This window comes from Ostrea edulis, chromosome 4 (assembly GCF_947568905.1).
Source record: "Ostrea edulis chromosome 4, xbOstEdul1.1, whole genome shotgun sequence".
NCBI classification, from domain to species: domain Eukaryota; kingdom Metazoa; phylum Mollusca; class Bivalvia; order Ostreida; family Ostreidae; genus Ostrea; species Ostrea edulis.
In genome coordinates this window covers 65232851-65250206 of record NC_079167.1, presented here as the reverse complement: position 1 = coordinate 65250206, position 17356 = coordinate 65232851, and the positions used below count along the sequence as shown (strand labels likewise).

The 17356-nt window shown below is 34.8% G+C and overlaps 1 protein-coding gene across 4 annotated transcripts in view; it reads left to right on the top strand.

Annotated features, from left to right (window-relative positions):
• Positions 1-700: 700 nt before the first annotated feature.
• Positions 701-17356, top strand: part of LOC125671388 (probable methyltransferase-like protein 24) — a 46803-nt gene continuing 30147 nt past the window's right edge. For 2 of the 4 annotated variants that reach the window (XM_048907114.2, XM_048907116.2), the window contains exons 1-2: positions 701-1263; positions 8873-9006. In XM_048907114.2, the coding sequence (XP_048763071.1) occupies positions 1138-1263; positions 8873-9006 (260 nt within the window). In that variant the 5' untranslated portion in view covers positions 701-1137. The remainder of the gene's footprint in view (positions 1264-8872; positions 9007-17356) is intronic. The other 2 variants (XM_056163464.1, XM_048907115.2) reach the window with 2 other exon arrangements.

The following is a 17356-nucleotide window of genomic DNA, read 5'->3' as shown; positions in this document are numbered from 1 at the left end:
TTCACTATTTGAGTCGAATGCTTTTGAGATATCGTACAATACACATTACATATTAAACAGCCCTCGTAAGTTGTTAGTTTGTCATTGACACCTCATCGTCACAAACCACGGTTTGGAGTCCACACACGCCCCCTCAAACCCGTGATGATGGAGAGAATCGACGAGAAGCACCTGTGGGTAACCGACGATGTTGACATCTGTGTTCAACAAGATATCTAGATATGAAACAGACATAAAAGACTCTGTGGTATCCTTCATTTTGAGTCCCATGGGATACACCGAATCGTCATACAAACGAAAACGAGCGCCACGAACCAATTAAAAGTCGTCGATATATCAAAATGTTGCCATGAACAGATTAAAAGTCGTCGATATATCAAAATGTTGATTTGATGTCCACAATAGGAGATTTTTTTCTTCTCATTTAGATGCTTTTGAATAAATTCTGCCTCTCAAGAATGCAAAACTAATCAGCTAAGAAAGGAGCACAATTCGTGCTCATGGAAATTCCAACAGATTGTTGGGAGACCTGATCACCAAACACTTAGTAGATATTGTCAATAAGGAACTCCAACATCTTTTCAATACTTGTGCTTGGAATCAAAGTGGTGGCCAGAAGATATGAATATTTCCGTGTTTCATTTTTATTGAAGAAGCAGTCTGATTAAAATCAGACCCCATACTGGAGCCAATCAATTGAAGAAGCAGCTGTTTTGTATTTCAAAATACATAGTCTTTAATTTTATTGAGAAATGATCGTTAAAGTGTCGAAAATAGGAATCACTTTTAGAATAAAAACACAAATGTCAAAATATCCCTCAAAAGAATCCATTAGTAGCATATTATGACCAGGTTGAATTGTTTTGGGAAGAAATTTTCCCCAACACCGGTTTTTCCTTCGCGCACGACTGCCTGTTCTATTTTCGATATTATACAGAGATTCATTTGACGTGCGGTGTGGTCACACGTGGCTTAATACCGAATGAAAACATTTAGTCCCAACAAAACACGGATTAACATAGAAAGATTTTAAGGACCTTTTACACATGATTTTGTTGGAACAGGATTTGTATGGCGTTCTGTTAACGGAGTGTGGCGATCTAGCTGGTTCTGGTGCTGTATGATAGTGAATTGAGAATGCGAGGCAGGAATACAGCGCTGCTGATTCTGCTATTTTTGGCAGGCTTTACCACCGTCTATATTCTCCACTCGGGGCCAAATGTTTTACAACGACTTAATCGACAGTCTGCAACGGTAAAAGAGGTAATTTGATATATTTACAATGCACATGCAATGTCGACACTCATCACATGTCTGTAAAAGTTTTCTGTATGACTGGTGTAATCATGATTTGCAGGGTCCTAAAGCCAAGTATGATGTCATCCACCATCTGGTGGAAAATATATCTTCAGTAAAAAAAAAACCCAACTCCAACAACAATCAAAACAAAAAACCATACGCCCGCAAATAATTTAGTTTTAAATTAAAAAATTCATCATGGGGGCGGATCCAGAAAATATTTAAAAGGGGAGGGAAGGTACCTCTTCCGATCGTTAAAGGGGTGATGTGTGCTAATAGTGAAATACTAACATTAGACAATTGTTGTACTGTCCAGAGTTAGATGTCAACTCAAATTCTGTAAGTAAATCGGGAGTAATTTTAATAGAAAAGTGAAGATAATTATAATTACCACTTCTGAAATATATTGTAGAAGTTCCAATATTTCATTAATAACATGCAGTGCAATGCATGTACATCTAATAATAGCAACACTCTTCGGTTGCATCAATGTATAGTTATTCCATTTTGAAAAGATCAGTCAACTCGTTTAATATTGCAGGATCTCGGAGGGAAAATATTTTTCTATTTTGACCAAAAAAAGAGATTGCCTTGTTTCCCCTAACACAGATGCATCTGAGTAAGAATTAGGATAGGTTCGTAGGAAATAAAACTATATATATAGATAAACGAAGCTTTTAATAGTACAGAAAGAAACATCCTCATCACAATCAAAATGCAGGTACCTGGTAATATCATCAATTTATCATATTGAACAGAAGGGGCTCATTTTTCACGATTAATGCAATGTGCTTTGATATAAATTACAATTTTGTAAAGTGTTTCTTCAATGATATTCAAAAAAATTTCTATAGTGAGCATGGTGAGTATAGTTTATTGTCAGTCGGGTTAATTGAAACACAGCAATTTTTATTTTAGGCCTTATTAGAAAAATGACAATATAAGTTTTGCAGGTGTATCAGAAATTTATTTATATAGTCAAGCAACTAGGTTTAAATTATTCCTCAAATATTTAAAATAGCAATTAATCTTGATGAATAGCCTTCTTATATAAAATACATGATTATGAATGCTCTTGTTGGATGTGACAGCTCTTCTGAAGTGTCCCAGTAAGACAGGAGTGGAGATAGCCCTCAGGTGAAATCATTGGTTTTAAGCTACCAGCTAGTAAAATTATATAATTAATTCAGTTATTTAGTATTTTGAATTCAAAACTGAAATCTGGCAAAATACTGGTAAACTGAAAATATTTGAAATTTGGGCTACAATAAATAGATCTGTAGATTTATGTATTCCAAATCAGGGTCCTTTCGAGTATAACAAACGACATACATGATTATGACACTTACAAACAATTATACACAAATTTTTTTTTACAATACAATTAAGAACATCATATTTTGTCACAATGGACACTGGAATAAAAAGGAGGGTTTGATCTCAATACTGTTTACAACAGCTACGTAATAGTATGTAATTTGTATGAGACAGACAGAACACATCAAATTCAGACCTGATAGATGTTCTTTAAATGATCAAGTGCAAGGCTGTCAAGACAAATGAGACTTGTGTGTTATGTATATAATGTGCTATCATTAGAGGCAGAAAATGTTAATTAGCATGCTTGACTCTTACTGCTTCAATGTATTTTTGTGTGTGTGATATTCTGTCAATCTACTTTCTCTTAGCTGCAGAACATAGGGTCTATCTGGATTTTCCCTAGAGAGCTACAGAACTTTTTCTCAGAAGGTGTTTTTTAACCGGAGGGCGTATTTTATTAGGATGGATTTGCAGAACTAGATTGATGAGCAAGAGGCAACCAGAGAGTGCATGAGTGCGACACTTTAATATCAGCGCAAATCGACTTACTTGTACTTGCATTTTGTAATACAAAATGACACACTGCACAAAAAATTTGTATTTATCTCTCAAAGGTGAATTTTTTTTTTTAATTTAATGAAGAATGTAGAGAGCTATGGAATTAATGTGAAGCTTTCATTGCTCAATTAGGTGAATGAGTATGAAATGGAAGTGTAGCATAGAACTAATGTTAGTAATGAACTATTTGTTTGTTGACATGCTTGCACAGTTTGATTAGCATAACAAAATTTCTTCTCTTTTCGTCATGTGCAAAGTAAAAATAATTTTCTGTTTACGTTTGTTAATTAAGAAATAAATTTTATTTTTAAAAGTACATGAGGGTATATGAACTATATGATACTTCACACAAGCATAATTCATAAATCGCACTACTGCTTCATGAAAAGTATGCTGACTTGAAGTGTCACAGTTCATACCCTCATGTATTTTCAAATTATTTCTTTCATATATAAATTTATGTTCTGTAGGAATTCTCAGGCGTTAAAATAGACGTACTATATATATTTATCAAGATTCATGCTGCATGGTTCACAACTGCAGCACAGTATCATGATGATGAGGAAATTACTATTATTATATTTGTAAAGATATAAACAAAGACAAGAGCATTGGAAATGTAAATATTACAGTATGTCCTCTTCATGTTCATCAAAGCTACGATGAATCTATTGTCGTTGCTAAGTAACTCTGCTGGGACTTGTCAATCGAATTGGTCATTCAATATACAATGGACGGCTTTGTAAATTAGCACAACTGTCCTGAAAACTTCTGACCATTTAAATTTCACAGAGGAGATCAAGACCAATTGATCCATATACTCTAACAATCACCACAATTTAAATTGGTTCCTATAGGGGATACTCCATGTACTTTTCTTCCTCGCTGCTCATTGACAAATTAATTATCGCAGGTCACAGGATAATAACTGTCTAGCAGAAACGTTGAAACACCAGGCCTGAAGCAGTGGGAGAGGGGTTTTTGCATGTCCTACAAATCGTGAATGGCAGTGAAATTGATGTGCTGTCTTTATATCAATGGAATGACTGTTATTGTAAATAGTGTTCTGTGACTGCTGCCTGGTCAATACTAGTATTTGTTAAGCGAGTTTTCCTTGCACAGTATCGTGGTACACAATATGTATTGCGATTTGCAATATATTGTTTCAAATTAAATAAGTTGTTTACAACTGATACAAATCCACATGTAGATGCTAATGCTTGACATGGTGGTATATCTATATGGTCAAGGTCACTACCATTTTTAGGCTTGTATTTTTTGCTGTTCATTATCAAAACTAGACATACTGCTTCAGAGACAATTTTATATTGCTTCAGCTAGAGACATATATTTGCACTTATTAAGTCTGGTTTTAGTCCCCTAATGGCAAAGTTGGGAGTTGTTTTAAGCTTTCTCTTTCTGTCTGCCACAATTCAGTTTTCAGTAGCTGAAGTTTGGTGTGTTATTTGCTAATGTATATTTAAGAAATAAATTTCATTTATGAAAATACAGGAGGGCATAAACTGCAATGATTCACGCTAGATGTATGTACTCCATGAAGCGCGTTAGTACTCCATGAAGCGCGTTAGTACTTCATGAAAAGAATATCGGTGGTTATAGTGGTGCAGTTTATGCCTTCATGTATTTTCAAAATTGAAATTTATTTTTAGATTTACAGTTGATTAGGAAAATAGCAGAAGTTCTGGTTTCCAGATGATAATTTACCAGAAGATTGAAATTGTTGTCAGTGACCAATGAATATAGGCATTACTAATATGAGTTATGCCTCATGATGATATGGAGTTAATTTGCTTTACATTTTGGGAAACTTTGCATCTTTGATGCTCTCATTACAACTATAATATGACAAAATTTATTATATCCATTGAGATTGGTGAGGGAAGAGTCGCCATTTACTTCAAAGTCTCTCTTGTCTACCAGCTGTTTTGGATTTACAAATGCATGCCCACTCATGAAGTGCACATTCTACCACCAGGCCTGTCTTAGACTTGCACTGTATGTCCACTCTGACTCCTGTCTACCTACTGTCCTGGATTCACATTGTATGCCCACTCCTGTCTACCTGCTGTCCTGGATTCACATTGTATGCCCACTCCTGTCTACCTGCTGGATTCACATTGTATACCCACTCCTGTCTACCAACTGTCCTGGATTCACATTGTATACCCACTCCTGTTTACCAGCTATGCCGGATTCACATTTTATACCCACTCTTGTTTACCTGCTGTCCTGGATTCACATTGTATACCCACTCCTGTTTACCTGCTGTGCTGGATTCACATTTTATGCCCACTCCTGTCTACCTGCTGTGCTGGATTCACATTTTATGCCCACTCCTGTCTATCTGCTGTGTTGGATTCACATTTTATGCCCACTCCTGTTTACCTGCTGTGCTGGATTCACATTTTATGCCCACTCCTGTCTACCTGCTGTGTTGGATTCACATTTTATGCCCACTCCTGTCTACCTGCTGTGCTGGATTCACATTTTATGCCCACTCCTGTCTACCTGCTGGATTCACATTGTATACCCACTCCTGTCTATCTGCTGTCCTGGATTCACATTTTATACCCACTCCTGTCAACCTGCTGTCATGGATTCATATTTTATACCCACTCCTGTTTACCTGCTGTCCTGGATTCACATTGTATGCCCACTCCTGTCTACCTGCTGGATTCACATTGTATACCCACTCCTGTTTACCTGCTGTGCTGGATTCACATTTTATGCCCACTCCTGTCTACCTGCTGTGCTGGATTCACATTTTATGCCCACTCCTGTCTATCTGCTGTGTTGGATTCACATTTTATGCCCACTCCTGTTTACCTGCTGTGCTGGATTCACATTTTATGCCCACTCCTGTCTACCTGCTGTGTTGGATTCACATTTTATGCCCACTCCTGTCTACCTGCTGTGCTGGATTCACATTTTATGCCCACTCCTGTCTACCTGCTGGATTCACATTGTATACCCACTCCTGTCTATCTGCTGTCCTGGATTCACATTTTATACCCACTCCTGTCAACCTGCTGTCATGGATTCATATTTTATACCCACTCCTGTTTACCTGCTGTCCTGGATTCACATTTTATACCCACTCCTGTCTACCTGCTGTCCTGGATTCACATTTGAAGCCTCTCATGTGATCTGATGATCCGCGCCTGTTAACGAGACGTGATCCGACTCTTTGGATCACGTTACTGTAGTATATATATATGCATTGATAAAGTAATATCTGAAATTTCTTATATTACTGTATTAATGCCCCTCTTACTACATTTGAGTGATCATTTTTGCAAAATATCATTTTTGTGTCTGTTTTATTAGACATGTCTGAATACATATACATGTATTTATTTATACCTGCTATAAATTTCAGACAAAATATTAGGAAGTATTAGAGGATCCATGGTTATGGTAGAATTATATAATTATCCACTCAAAAGGTGAATTCAAAGAGGTAATTATAGATGTTTTTTAAAATGGGAAGTTCAAATTATACAAGCTTTTTTGAGTGTCTGTAAAATGTATCAAGTTCTGAATCAGTTATACTACAGATATAAGGTGTCGCCTGTAAAACACTTAGGGACTCTTTGTTCATCCACTTGTCAACTTTAATTTACCACTATTTCTCCAGTGTTCCTGTAATTTGATAAGGAAGTTAGATCCTCAGCTTTTGAGCACAACTGTGCTGAGTGAGGATGTGGAGATAATGGTCCAATACTTGGTCCAAACATACTGTATACATTTATTACTTAAAACCTATCCAGATGAAAAATGTTTTGTCGATTTAAATTTTGAAAGGGTTTGGAAATTTGGGGGGGGGGGGGGGGGGGGGGGGGGGGCAATAACTTCTCCGAAATGTGTGGATACCCAGTTTATCCGATCCCAATTTCGATTTATGTAATCGTTTCATGCTTTTTGTAAGCTTTAGAGATTGGCCTTTTACCAGTATGATAAAATACTGTGTCAACCGTAAAACATTTGAAATATAGATGTATATGTAGTAATGATATGAATATTGTTTACAAAGTCACTCAGTATATGGGGATTGGAAATTGTGTGCACATGCACTTTCATTAAAATTTCTAAAATCTAAGAAAAACTGAACATTTTAGGATTACCAACAATTTTAAAAAAAAAAATTACACACATGTATGTTGTGCATATTCTGTCCGTAAAAATCTAGAGTTTCTTTCAAAAAAAATTTAGGAGGCCAAATTAGGTCCATATTGTAACTCTTATGACTGCTTAGCAAATGAAAGTATACCTCTGACCTCGTGGACAATTCCAGTGAAGAACGTGATTATTGGATGTCTGTTCATCATACGGCTTCCTTCTTCATGTAGATTCATTCAATTAATTCAAATAAGGCTTAGTACAATGAATGCCTTTTACTCCCAATTTTTTCATTGTTCAAACCCTGCTAATAGTGCAGTTGTTTGTTTTTGGAAGTTCATTTTTGCTGTTTTAATTGAATTCCTGAAATATCTAAAATTGGGATTTCTCTTGCAAATGTTGAACCTTATACAGACACGACACTTAACCATCGTAAATACTGAGAATCCCAAAAAACAGGTAAACAGGTCTTCATATTATGATATATGGTCCTTCACAAGTCACATATGACAATTACCTAAAGTTCACAACTATTACACAGTGTGTAGAATACGTAGATATATAAACTAAGGACCTGTGAAGAAAATGTTCTTTTAGTGTTGTAAGAAGGAATTTTCATGTTGAATGTATACTATAGCTGGCATGTGTAAACTCGTCTGACACCAGAAGAAAAAAGTTTGTATACTATAGCTATGTACAACTGAACTATAGTTTACAGCTAAACATTCTATTGTTCATACATCATCACAAAAAGCCCTTTAATTATTCATACATGTATATTTGAACAGTAAGTGTATAGTTTTTTAAGTGATGAAATTTAAATTTAGGACCAGGATAGTTACACAACAAATTTTTTTTGAGAATTTTACATCATTTTTCACCGCGTGCCGGAGGTGAAGCTGTATATTAACTTAATCATGACCTGGATGTAATCGTTGTAAATATATACACATAAATAACATAGATTGTGTATTATACTGCATGCATTGAAAATTTTCTCCCTGAAAAATATCATTCTCAACCAAAGTGCATGTAAGCCAAGGCTCGGACAATGGTTTTTGTGGGGTGGAACTTTTCTGTTACCCTCAGCTACATGTATGTGTGTGTGTGTGTGTGTGTGTGTGTGTGTGTGTGTGTGTGTGTGTGTGTGTGTGTATATATATATATATATATTTATATATACATTTAACAAATCACAAAAATTCAATCTAGAATGTCTTAAACATGTAACACGAATATATCAACATGCAAGGTGATATTAAAGATTTCTGCAACATGTAATATGTACCTATATGTTCCTGCCAGGCTGCTAATTATTGTGTGTTACTTACAATCAATGGTTTTTATTTATTGTGCTGCTTTGAGGTATCTTACTGTGCATCTTTCAAATGTTCAAAAATGTTTAGCGAACTGCATGCACATCAGTATTACACAGGTAATATTTTTATATTGTCCATTATCAAGTAATGTTTTCTTTGCCTATAGATGCTTCATCCTACATTTTAGTATTTTACTTGAAACTATTATAGCCAGAATTGCTTTCCATCTATTTCAGTTTCCGAAGACTTTGTCAAAGCTTGATGAATACCGCTTGAGGTATCCAGACCCTTACAATGACACTGTGGTTCTGCCCTCCAAGGAGGTCATGCAGAAAATGGATCAAGGGGCCTTGGGAGACCTTTATCACCAGTATGTAACCTGTCAACAAAAACTTTTTATGTGTCTTAAAGTTTGTCCACTTCTCAGCATTCTTTATCAGAGGTGAATTTCGTTGGAGCCTTGTGTCCATCTCATGAAATTTCTTACCTCATAATTAGAAGGTTTTTATCTCATGAAGGTTCTCATATCATACCCCTTGCATGTTGTAAGAGGCAACTAAATGGGATGGTCCTTCGGATGAGACCACAAAAACGAGGTCCCATATGTCACAGCAGGTGTGGCACAATAAAAATCCCTCCCTGCTCAAAGGCCATAAGCGCCGAGCAATTAAGGCCTAAATTTTGCAGCCCTTCACTAGCAATGATGACGTTTCTATATGTCATTGAGTGAAAAATTCTTGAGTGGGACGTTAAACATTATACAATTAACCAATCATAAAGATTTCCATTTCTTAAAGACTCTCATCTCAGAAAGGTTCTACCTCATCTCGTAAAATTTCTCGTAAAGGTATTTCATCTCATGAAGATTCCAGCTTCTAAGATTTAGTATCATGAACCTCTTCTTTTGAATGATCAGTGCTAGAGCTTTCATATTTCACATGTGTATTTCTTTTGAGAAGATCTTCCTTTGGGTACCAAAGTTTTTTAATCTCATGACCTTGACCTTGGGGTTTAACCTACTTTTAAAAAACTTTAACCTTGACCAATATCAACTTTTCTGTGATACAGAGGACATCAGTGTTTCACAAACACATCTTGTTTTTCTATGAAAATGTGTAGCATGTGCAAATTTTCTTGATTATTTGACTTATATTTAATTGCTGCTTGTGTTTTTTTTTAAAATATATAATTCTATATGCAATTATTTTATTTATACTTTGGCTTGAAATAATTCAAAAAAATTTACATGCACCTCAATTGTTTTCTTTCTATTTTTCCCACCATGTTGGATTCTGCTACACACTCATCTGGTTGCATAGATGTAGAAAATGTACATCAGAAGTGACACCAGTCCACCTGATTTCAGTAAAGTGTTCTTAGGCTGTCCTGAATTAATTTTATGTTTAATGTCACCCACATCTGTAGTTTTTGATGAAATTGCTGTTTGTCAAAAACAAGCCAATCCGTATTTCAATTATTACAATAATTAATTTTACTTTGGGTGACAAAACACAGTCTATCGATGATCAGTTGAAATTCTATCTAGGGAATGGTTTTACTTTGTGTAATTGTTTACAATGTAAGAAATTAAGTCAAGCATGCCTTTGAGTGAGAGTGTGAAATTTACATGACAGTTATGATAATTCATAGTTTTACATAAACTGGTGTAGTTTATTTCACAGCTCTCAATCAGAAGGAGGAAACTGATATTATGCATTAAGAGAGATTGTGTCCAATTACCCTGACTCGATAGTATGTGAAAGCTTTCAGAACTTTAGCATTGCAGTAACTAAAACTTATAAGTGGATGTAATTTTTGTTATCGTGCATTTGCCCGACTTTCATTTTGCCTGGAAAAGGAATATGACTGGATTTATTCATCAGTTGAAAATAAAGGATCGTCTGCTAATTTACTTCTTCCTTTGCCTCTAGGTAGTGTTTGTGGAATGATTTAGTCATCTAAAGCAAGTTCCCTTCAATGCTTTGATTTGGATTTAATCAAACCTTTGTTTTCTCAGAAAAAAGAAATGTACCAGTGAAGTCCTTTTTTGTTGTTTGAGTTTCTGATCAGTATAGTGAATATTGAAGAGTATAGTTTATAAAGCGAATGCTTATTGTAAACATGTACTAATTAGCAAATACTGCACAAATGAATTTTTTTTTTACCTTTATTATAGTTTTAAACATTGGTCTGTCAATGCAAGCGAATTGAAAGCAGTACATTTCATCACATTACAAGTGACTACTTTGTAATCAAAATAAATATTTTTGATAGTTTTAATCATGCAGGAGGGGACTTGATGAAAATTATGATGTTGCTATATACATTTATAACTTTTCCAAATATTGACAAAAATATAGAATTTTACATTTCCTAACTAGAAGGACTATTGCATTATGCATCAGATGCAATTGATTTCTTTGGTGTAAGAGCCATGACAAGGCATACATTTTATGTACAGTAAAACACAGTTATAGCGAACCTCAAGGGTAAGTGAAAAACAGGTCATTATAACCAAACTTCATTATATCCAAAACAATTTTCATTATTTTCCTCTCATAGGGGAATAAATATCACTTTGCAGCAAGTGGGAATTTGATCATTATAAACATGTTCATAAAAACATGTTTTTCTGTATCTTAAGTTTAAGGTGGCTCACTACACCCTGAAATAGTTTCTCAAATCAGTACGAATTGATTTATTCATAAAAGATATGATGATATATAATAAGTAGATATGCCAAAAAGGCAGAAAATATGCAATTTTGATAAAAACATGATTTTCAAAAAAAATATTTCAACACATATGAACAAAAAGACTGTCGGATTTGAACTTGAAATCTGTGATTCACCAGCCCAATGCTTTAACCACTGAGCTACGATGATATACAAATGAATCGATCGATACAAATAATTTCCCAAAACATTTAAATCGCCATCTTATGACGTAGTGTCATAAAGAGTATAAGTTTTAGTGTACTGAGCTACCTTAATATAGTTAAGGACATACACAACATATCTCAATAATTTTTTGTGACATTTCAGGAACAATTCACTTTTATTCTATCTTGTTTTTAGAAAAGAACTTGATGTATATCACCATGTCAGTTTAAAGAGTTGGTATATTTTGTTAGTTCGTGGATGTGGCAAGTTAAACTGTAATGTCTTATTGTATTAGAGAAGGTTGTGTATAAGTTACTGCAGCAATAAGGAGCTCAGGAGAAATTACTGAATCAATCAGAACATGAATCTGGGACCCCTGCATGATGCTACTGGGTAGTTTGGTGATATGTAGTTTACTGAGCAAGCCCGGTTGATGTATGACATATTCATTGCGATATAGAATTGAAATCTATTTCAGAAATCATTCAAGAACTTTTCATATCAAGGAGATTTGAAAAATAAGAAAGGTTTTAGAAAGAATGGCAAAAATTGGGGTGTGATCTTATAAAGGCTTTTAATGTAAACATGTGGTTTTTTGAGTGGTATAATATTGTATGTCAGGGCCATGCAAGCACAATGGCTGCTGGACCAATGGTTGAACGGTATTTTGTGTGTTATGTGACAACATCAAACACAATGGCTGCTGGACAGACAGTGGGTGTTGTTTGTATATCATAGGACCAAATATGATGTTTGATAATCTAAATGCATTACTAGTAATGTGAAGTATATACCCAATATAATTTCCAAATGAGTTTGTTTATGCTAGCCGTAACTATGGCACGATCACTGTCACTAGGTTTATCAATAGCTGTTTGATTTTCTTCATGATGAGGTAATAACTGTCCAGTAGAGAGAGGTTATTGTAAGGGTCTTGCACAGAAATGGTATTTTAATTTTATAGCATGAATATTTTAAATAATCAATTTTAGAAGAGGGAGATGGCCATTCAAGTGTGTCATCCATCGGTTTACCAGTATAGATGATATTTTTAAATATATTGACATTAAATTATGTTTTATTGCGAGCATACTTAATATATTGAATTCACACTTTTTTCATTCCCTGTAGTTTTAAAACATGTTATGAACTTATGAACTGGATATAAAGAATTGAGTTTATAACAAATCAAAATTGTTCATTCCCAGCACTTTGCTATTGCTTGTTTTACAGTACAAGCTTTACTAATGCAACCACACATAGCCTTTAGGACCTTAGACTTGTATACCTGTTGTATTTCATCAAACTGTTAAAGGTCTAAACAGTGAAATTGTATTCTGTACCAAGATTTCAATTAACATTTGAGTATTAAATTTGATGTGAAATGTTTCCATGGCCTGGCAATGACTGATCTTTTTGTATTTTTAAATGGTCAAAGTCACAGATTTATGCTAAATGATTGTCGTTCAAGATTTGATAATAAAACTTGTCCTAAAGAGTATCTGTGGCCTCTAATGTATTGGAAGAGAATTTCCTTACATAACTCTATAGCTTTTCCTGTGAAAGTGAGGTGAGCCAGTAGTGATACTAAATTAAAACTAAATAGATATTTAGAAAGAACAGGTAGTCCTTTACCAAAATTGTAAATTTGTTGATTCCAGGGGTAGGGGTTTTGGTATCAGGATGGGGCCTAACTATAGAACATTTTTAATGTCTTGTTGATATAAGTACCATTCCAATTCCTTTCAAATTTGGTATGAAGCATGCTTTGAACAAGGGGGCATAAATTGTAAATTTCAGGACTCCTGCACCCCTGGGGCTTTAGGGGCAGGGCAAAAACTGCCATAAATTGACCAGTTTTAAAAAATCCTCTGTACAATCTCACATGTGTAAGAAAAACTAAATAAAATTTATACTGATGTATATAGTAAGAAGGCCTCTACAAAAATTGTAAATTTCATGATCCTTGGGACAGAAGTTCTGACCCCAGGGTGGGGCTAAGACTTAGTATTATATAGTGTAAAAAATTTAAATAATATCTTTTTTAATGCTATTGATACTGAATTGAAACTAAATAGATATTTAGAAGGAGCTACTACATAGGTTGACCTTACCAAAATTTTAAATTTCAAGATCCCAGGGGGCAAGGGTATTTCAAGATCCCAGGGGGTAAGGGTATTTCAAGATCCCAGGGGGTAAGGGTATTTCAAGATCCCAGGGGGTAAGGGTATTTCAAGATCCCAGGGGGTAAGGGTAATGGTTTTGGTTTAAGGGTAGGTTCATTTAAATTATTATAGTGATATTATAGTGATTATTGTCTTTAAATTGAAAGACTTCTTTATTTTTGCTGTTACAGTATAAAAACTAACTGCATATTTAGGGAAAGTAGGAAAGGATGTACCAAAATTATGAATTTTGCTATCTAATAGGGTTTTGACTCTAGGACGTGCATACAGGTCCAAATAAGTCATATCGTGTTAATTACGTAAGCCTTTCACCAGTATATATATACTGGGCACTTTCGAGGGCATTAATTTTAAGAACACATCTTGTTTTATACTTTTGCTGAATATTATAGATTTTAGCTTAGATATTCAGAACTGGAATTTTTGTTTTTAGCTTTTGTAGCCCTTGGAACTAGTGATATTTTAAACATATCCACAAGAACTAATTTTTTGTCTCCCCTCTTTCAGGGGGAGACATATTGTTTTTGTACTTTCCGTCCGTCTGTCTGTCACAAAATTCTGTGAACGCTTCACCTCCTACATGGCTTATCGGATAGACTTGAAACTTTGTACAATGCTTCATTGTCATTTGTAGATGTGCATATTGTCAGGACAGGAAGATCCAATTATTTTCCTATCTAAGAGGGGTGGAGGATGTAAAATAGCTTGTGAACACTTCTCCTCCTGTATGGCTTATTGGATAGATTTGAAACTTTATACAATGCTTCATTGCCATTTGTAGATGTGCGTATTGGTGAGACAGAACAATCCTATTATTTTCCTAAAAGTGATAGTGGATCTAAGAGGGGTGGAGGATGTAAAATAGCTTGTGAACACTTCTCCTTTATGGCTTATTGGATAAAGTTGAAACTGTGTACAGTGCTTCATTGTCATTTGTAGATGTGCATATTGTCAGGACAGGAGGATCCAATTATTTTACTAAAAATTATAGTGGATCTAAGAGGGTGAAGGATGTTAAAATAGCTTGTGAACGCTTCTACTATATGGCTTATCCGATAGACTTGAAATTTTGTACAATATTTCAATGCCATTTGCAGATGTGCATATTGCAGGGACAGGAGGATCCAATTATGTCCTTAAAGTTATAGTGGATCTGAGGGGTTGAGGGTGTAAAATAGTTTGTGAACACTTCTCCTACATGGCTTATCGGAGTTCATAATGTCTATGTTCCTGTCCATGCTTTATCCTCTATACCATGCAGTACATTAAGGGGAGGAGGTTGCATTTGGAGGACTTCCAATTTGGGGAGCTGGGGAGACAGTTGCTTTTCATAAAAACAATCTCTAGTTATGTTCCCCAAACAAAGTTTGGGAACATATTGTTTTTACTCTGTTTCTTATTATTAAGGTCTTCCGTCTCCTGCGGAAGACCTTACTATTATTGTTCGCGTTCTTCTTCTTCATTATTATTATTATTATTAAGGTCTTCCGTTTCCAACGGAAGACCTTCTAGTGATTCTACTGTTTATTATTATTATTATTATTTTTTTTTTTTTTCCCTTTCGTCTCCGAGACCGTTGGATGGATTTTCCTGAAACTTTCACAGGTTATAGAGAACGATGGTACCTCGAGGCATTTTTTTCATTTTTTCAAAATTCACTTCCGGTCGCAAGATATGTCCAATTTTCGTCTTTTTACAAGATATTTTGTCCAGCGTTTTTCTCAGAAACGGTAAAAGATAGAGTCACCAAATTTTCAGAGTTAATAGATCTCACTTTGTAGGCGTGCAGTAGGGGGTTAAGAATGTCGGCCGTCACTTCCGGTCGTCACCGGAAGTGATTAAAGGAAACATGAATTTCAAACTTTTTTCTTTCAAATTGAAACCTATTTCGGTTTACTATATCTCGTTCTAATTCTCAAAAAATGTTGACCCCACCGGAAGTTGAATCTTCAACTTCCGGTTATATCAAAGAAAGTCTATTCATTCTCTCATTTTTCAGTGCCATAAATCTCGGTCATGAAACTAGTTAATGAGTTGAGTTTTAAATATATAATAGTCACTATAAATGTCTAGAGTAACGTCAAATATTTTTGTAAAATTTACTTCCGGTCGGCAAATACGGCTTATTAGCTGTTTTCGTTGTCCAGCGTTTTTCTCAGAAACGGTAAAAGATAGAGTCACCAAATTTTCAGAGTTAATAGATCTCACTTTGTAGGCGTGCAGTAGGGGGTTAAGAATGTCGGTCGTCACTTCCGGTCGTCACCGGAAGTGATTAAATGAATCATATATTTCAAACTTTTTTCTTTCAAACTGAAACCTATATCGGTTGACTTGGTTTGGTTCTAATTCTCAAAAAAATGTTGACCCCACCGGAAGTTGAAACTCCAACTTCCGGTTATATCAAAGAAAGACTATTCATTCTCTCATTTTTCAGTGCCATAAATCTCGGTCATAAAACAAGTTAATGATTTGAATTTTACATATGTTATAGACACTATAAATGTCTATAGTAAATTTAAATATTTTTGAAAAAATTCACTTCCGGTCGTGAGATATAGGGTGGACATATTCAAATCTTGTTTTTTTTCAGTTTCTCAATAATGAATATAGATAGACGCTTGAAACTTGTAGAGTTGATCAACTAACATTAGTCCATTGTACACATACATTCAATTTTTTTGTCCGTCACTTCCGGTCTATACCGGAAGTATTTGAAAATATGTCGATTTTCCGATTTCTTCGAGTGATTTCTCAGAGATGGCTGAAATTTTCAGGAATAATGTCTTATGAAATGACCTTGCTATAATTATTTTTGTTTTTTCAAAATTCACTTCCGGTCGGAAAATATGGCCGATTTTCTGTTTCTCAAAAGGAATTTTCTCTAGCATTTTTCTTGGAAAAGGTAAAATATAGGTTCATCAAACATTCAGGGGTGATCAATCTCCGTTTGTAGGCGTGCAGTAGTGGGTTCAACATGTCGACCGTCACTTCCTGTCGTCACCGGAAGTGATGGAAAGAATCGAAAATTTCAAACTTTTTCCTTTAAATTGAAACCTATACTAGTTTATTAAGTCTCTTTCAAAGTGTCAAAAGAATATTGACTCTGTCGGTAGTCAAAACGACTACTTCCGGTTACTTGATAAAATACCTTTTTAATTTTCGTCTCTTTGTCCCCATAAATCTCGCTTATATTTGAAGTGTTTCATATGATTTTCACATGTCTTAATAAAAGTATCAACTTCTAAAGTTTTGATAATTTTGTTTTTCAAAATTGACTTCCAGTCGGTAGTAACCTACTACTTTTTCTTTCTTAGGTTTACTTCATTTTTTGAGAACTCTTTCAGATAGAGACGTGAAATTTTCAGGGAATATAGACAGTAAAGAGTCGCTGTCATTTATAGGAAAACGCATCTGAATAGTACTTCCGGTCGTCACCGGAAGTTATGAGAAATGAGTAAAAAGTTCGATAATACATTTCTTATTCATTGTTAAGGCTTATTTTCTGCTACATTTAAATGGTTTTCGTAGGAACAGAAAGCTCTTTACCGGAAATGGTCTAACGGAAGACCTACTCATTACTAGTAATGAGTTTCTAGTTATTATTATTATTATTTTCCTTGGTAGTACACGCGTTTTTCTCAGCCATTTCTCG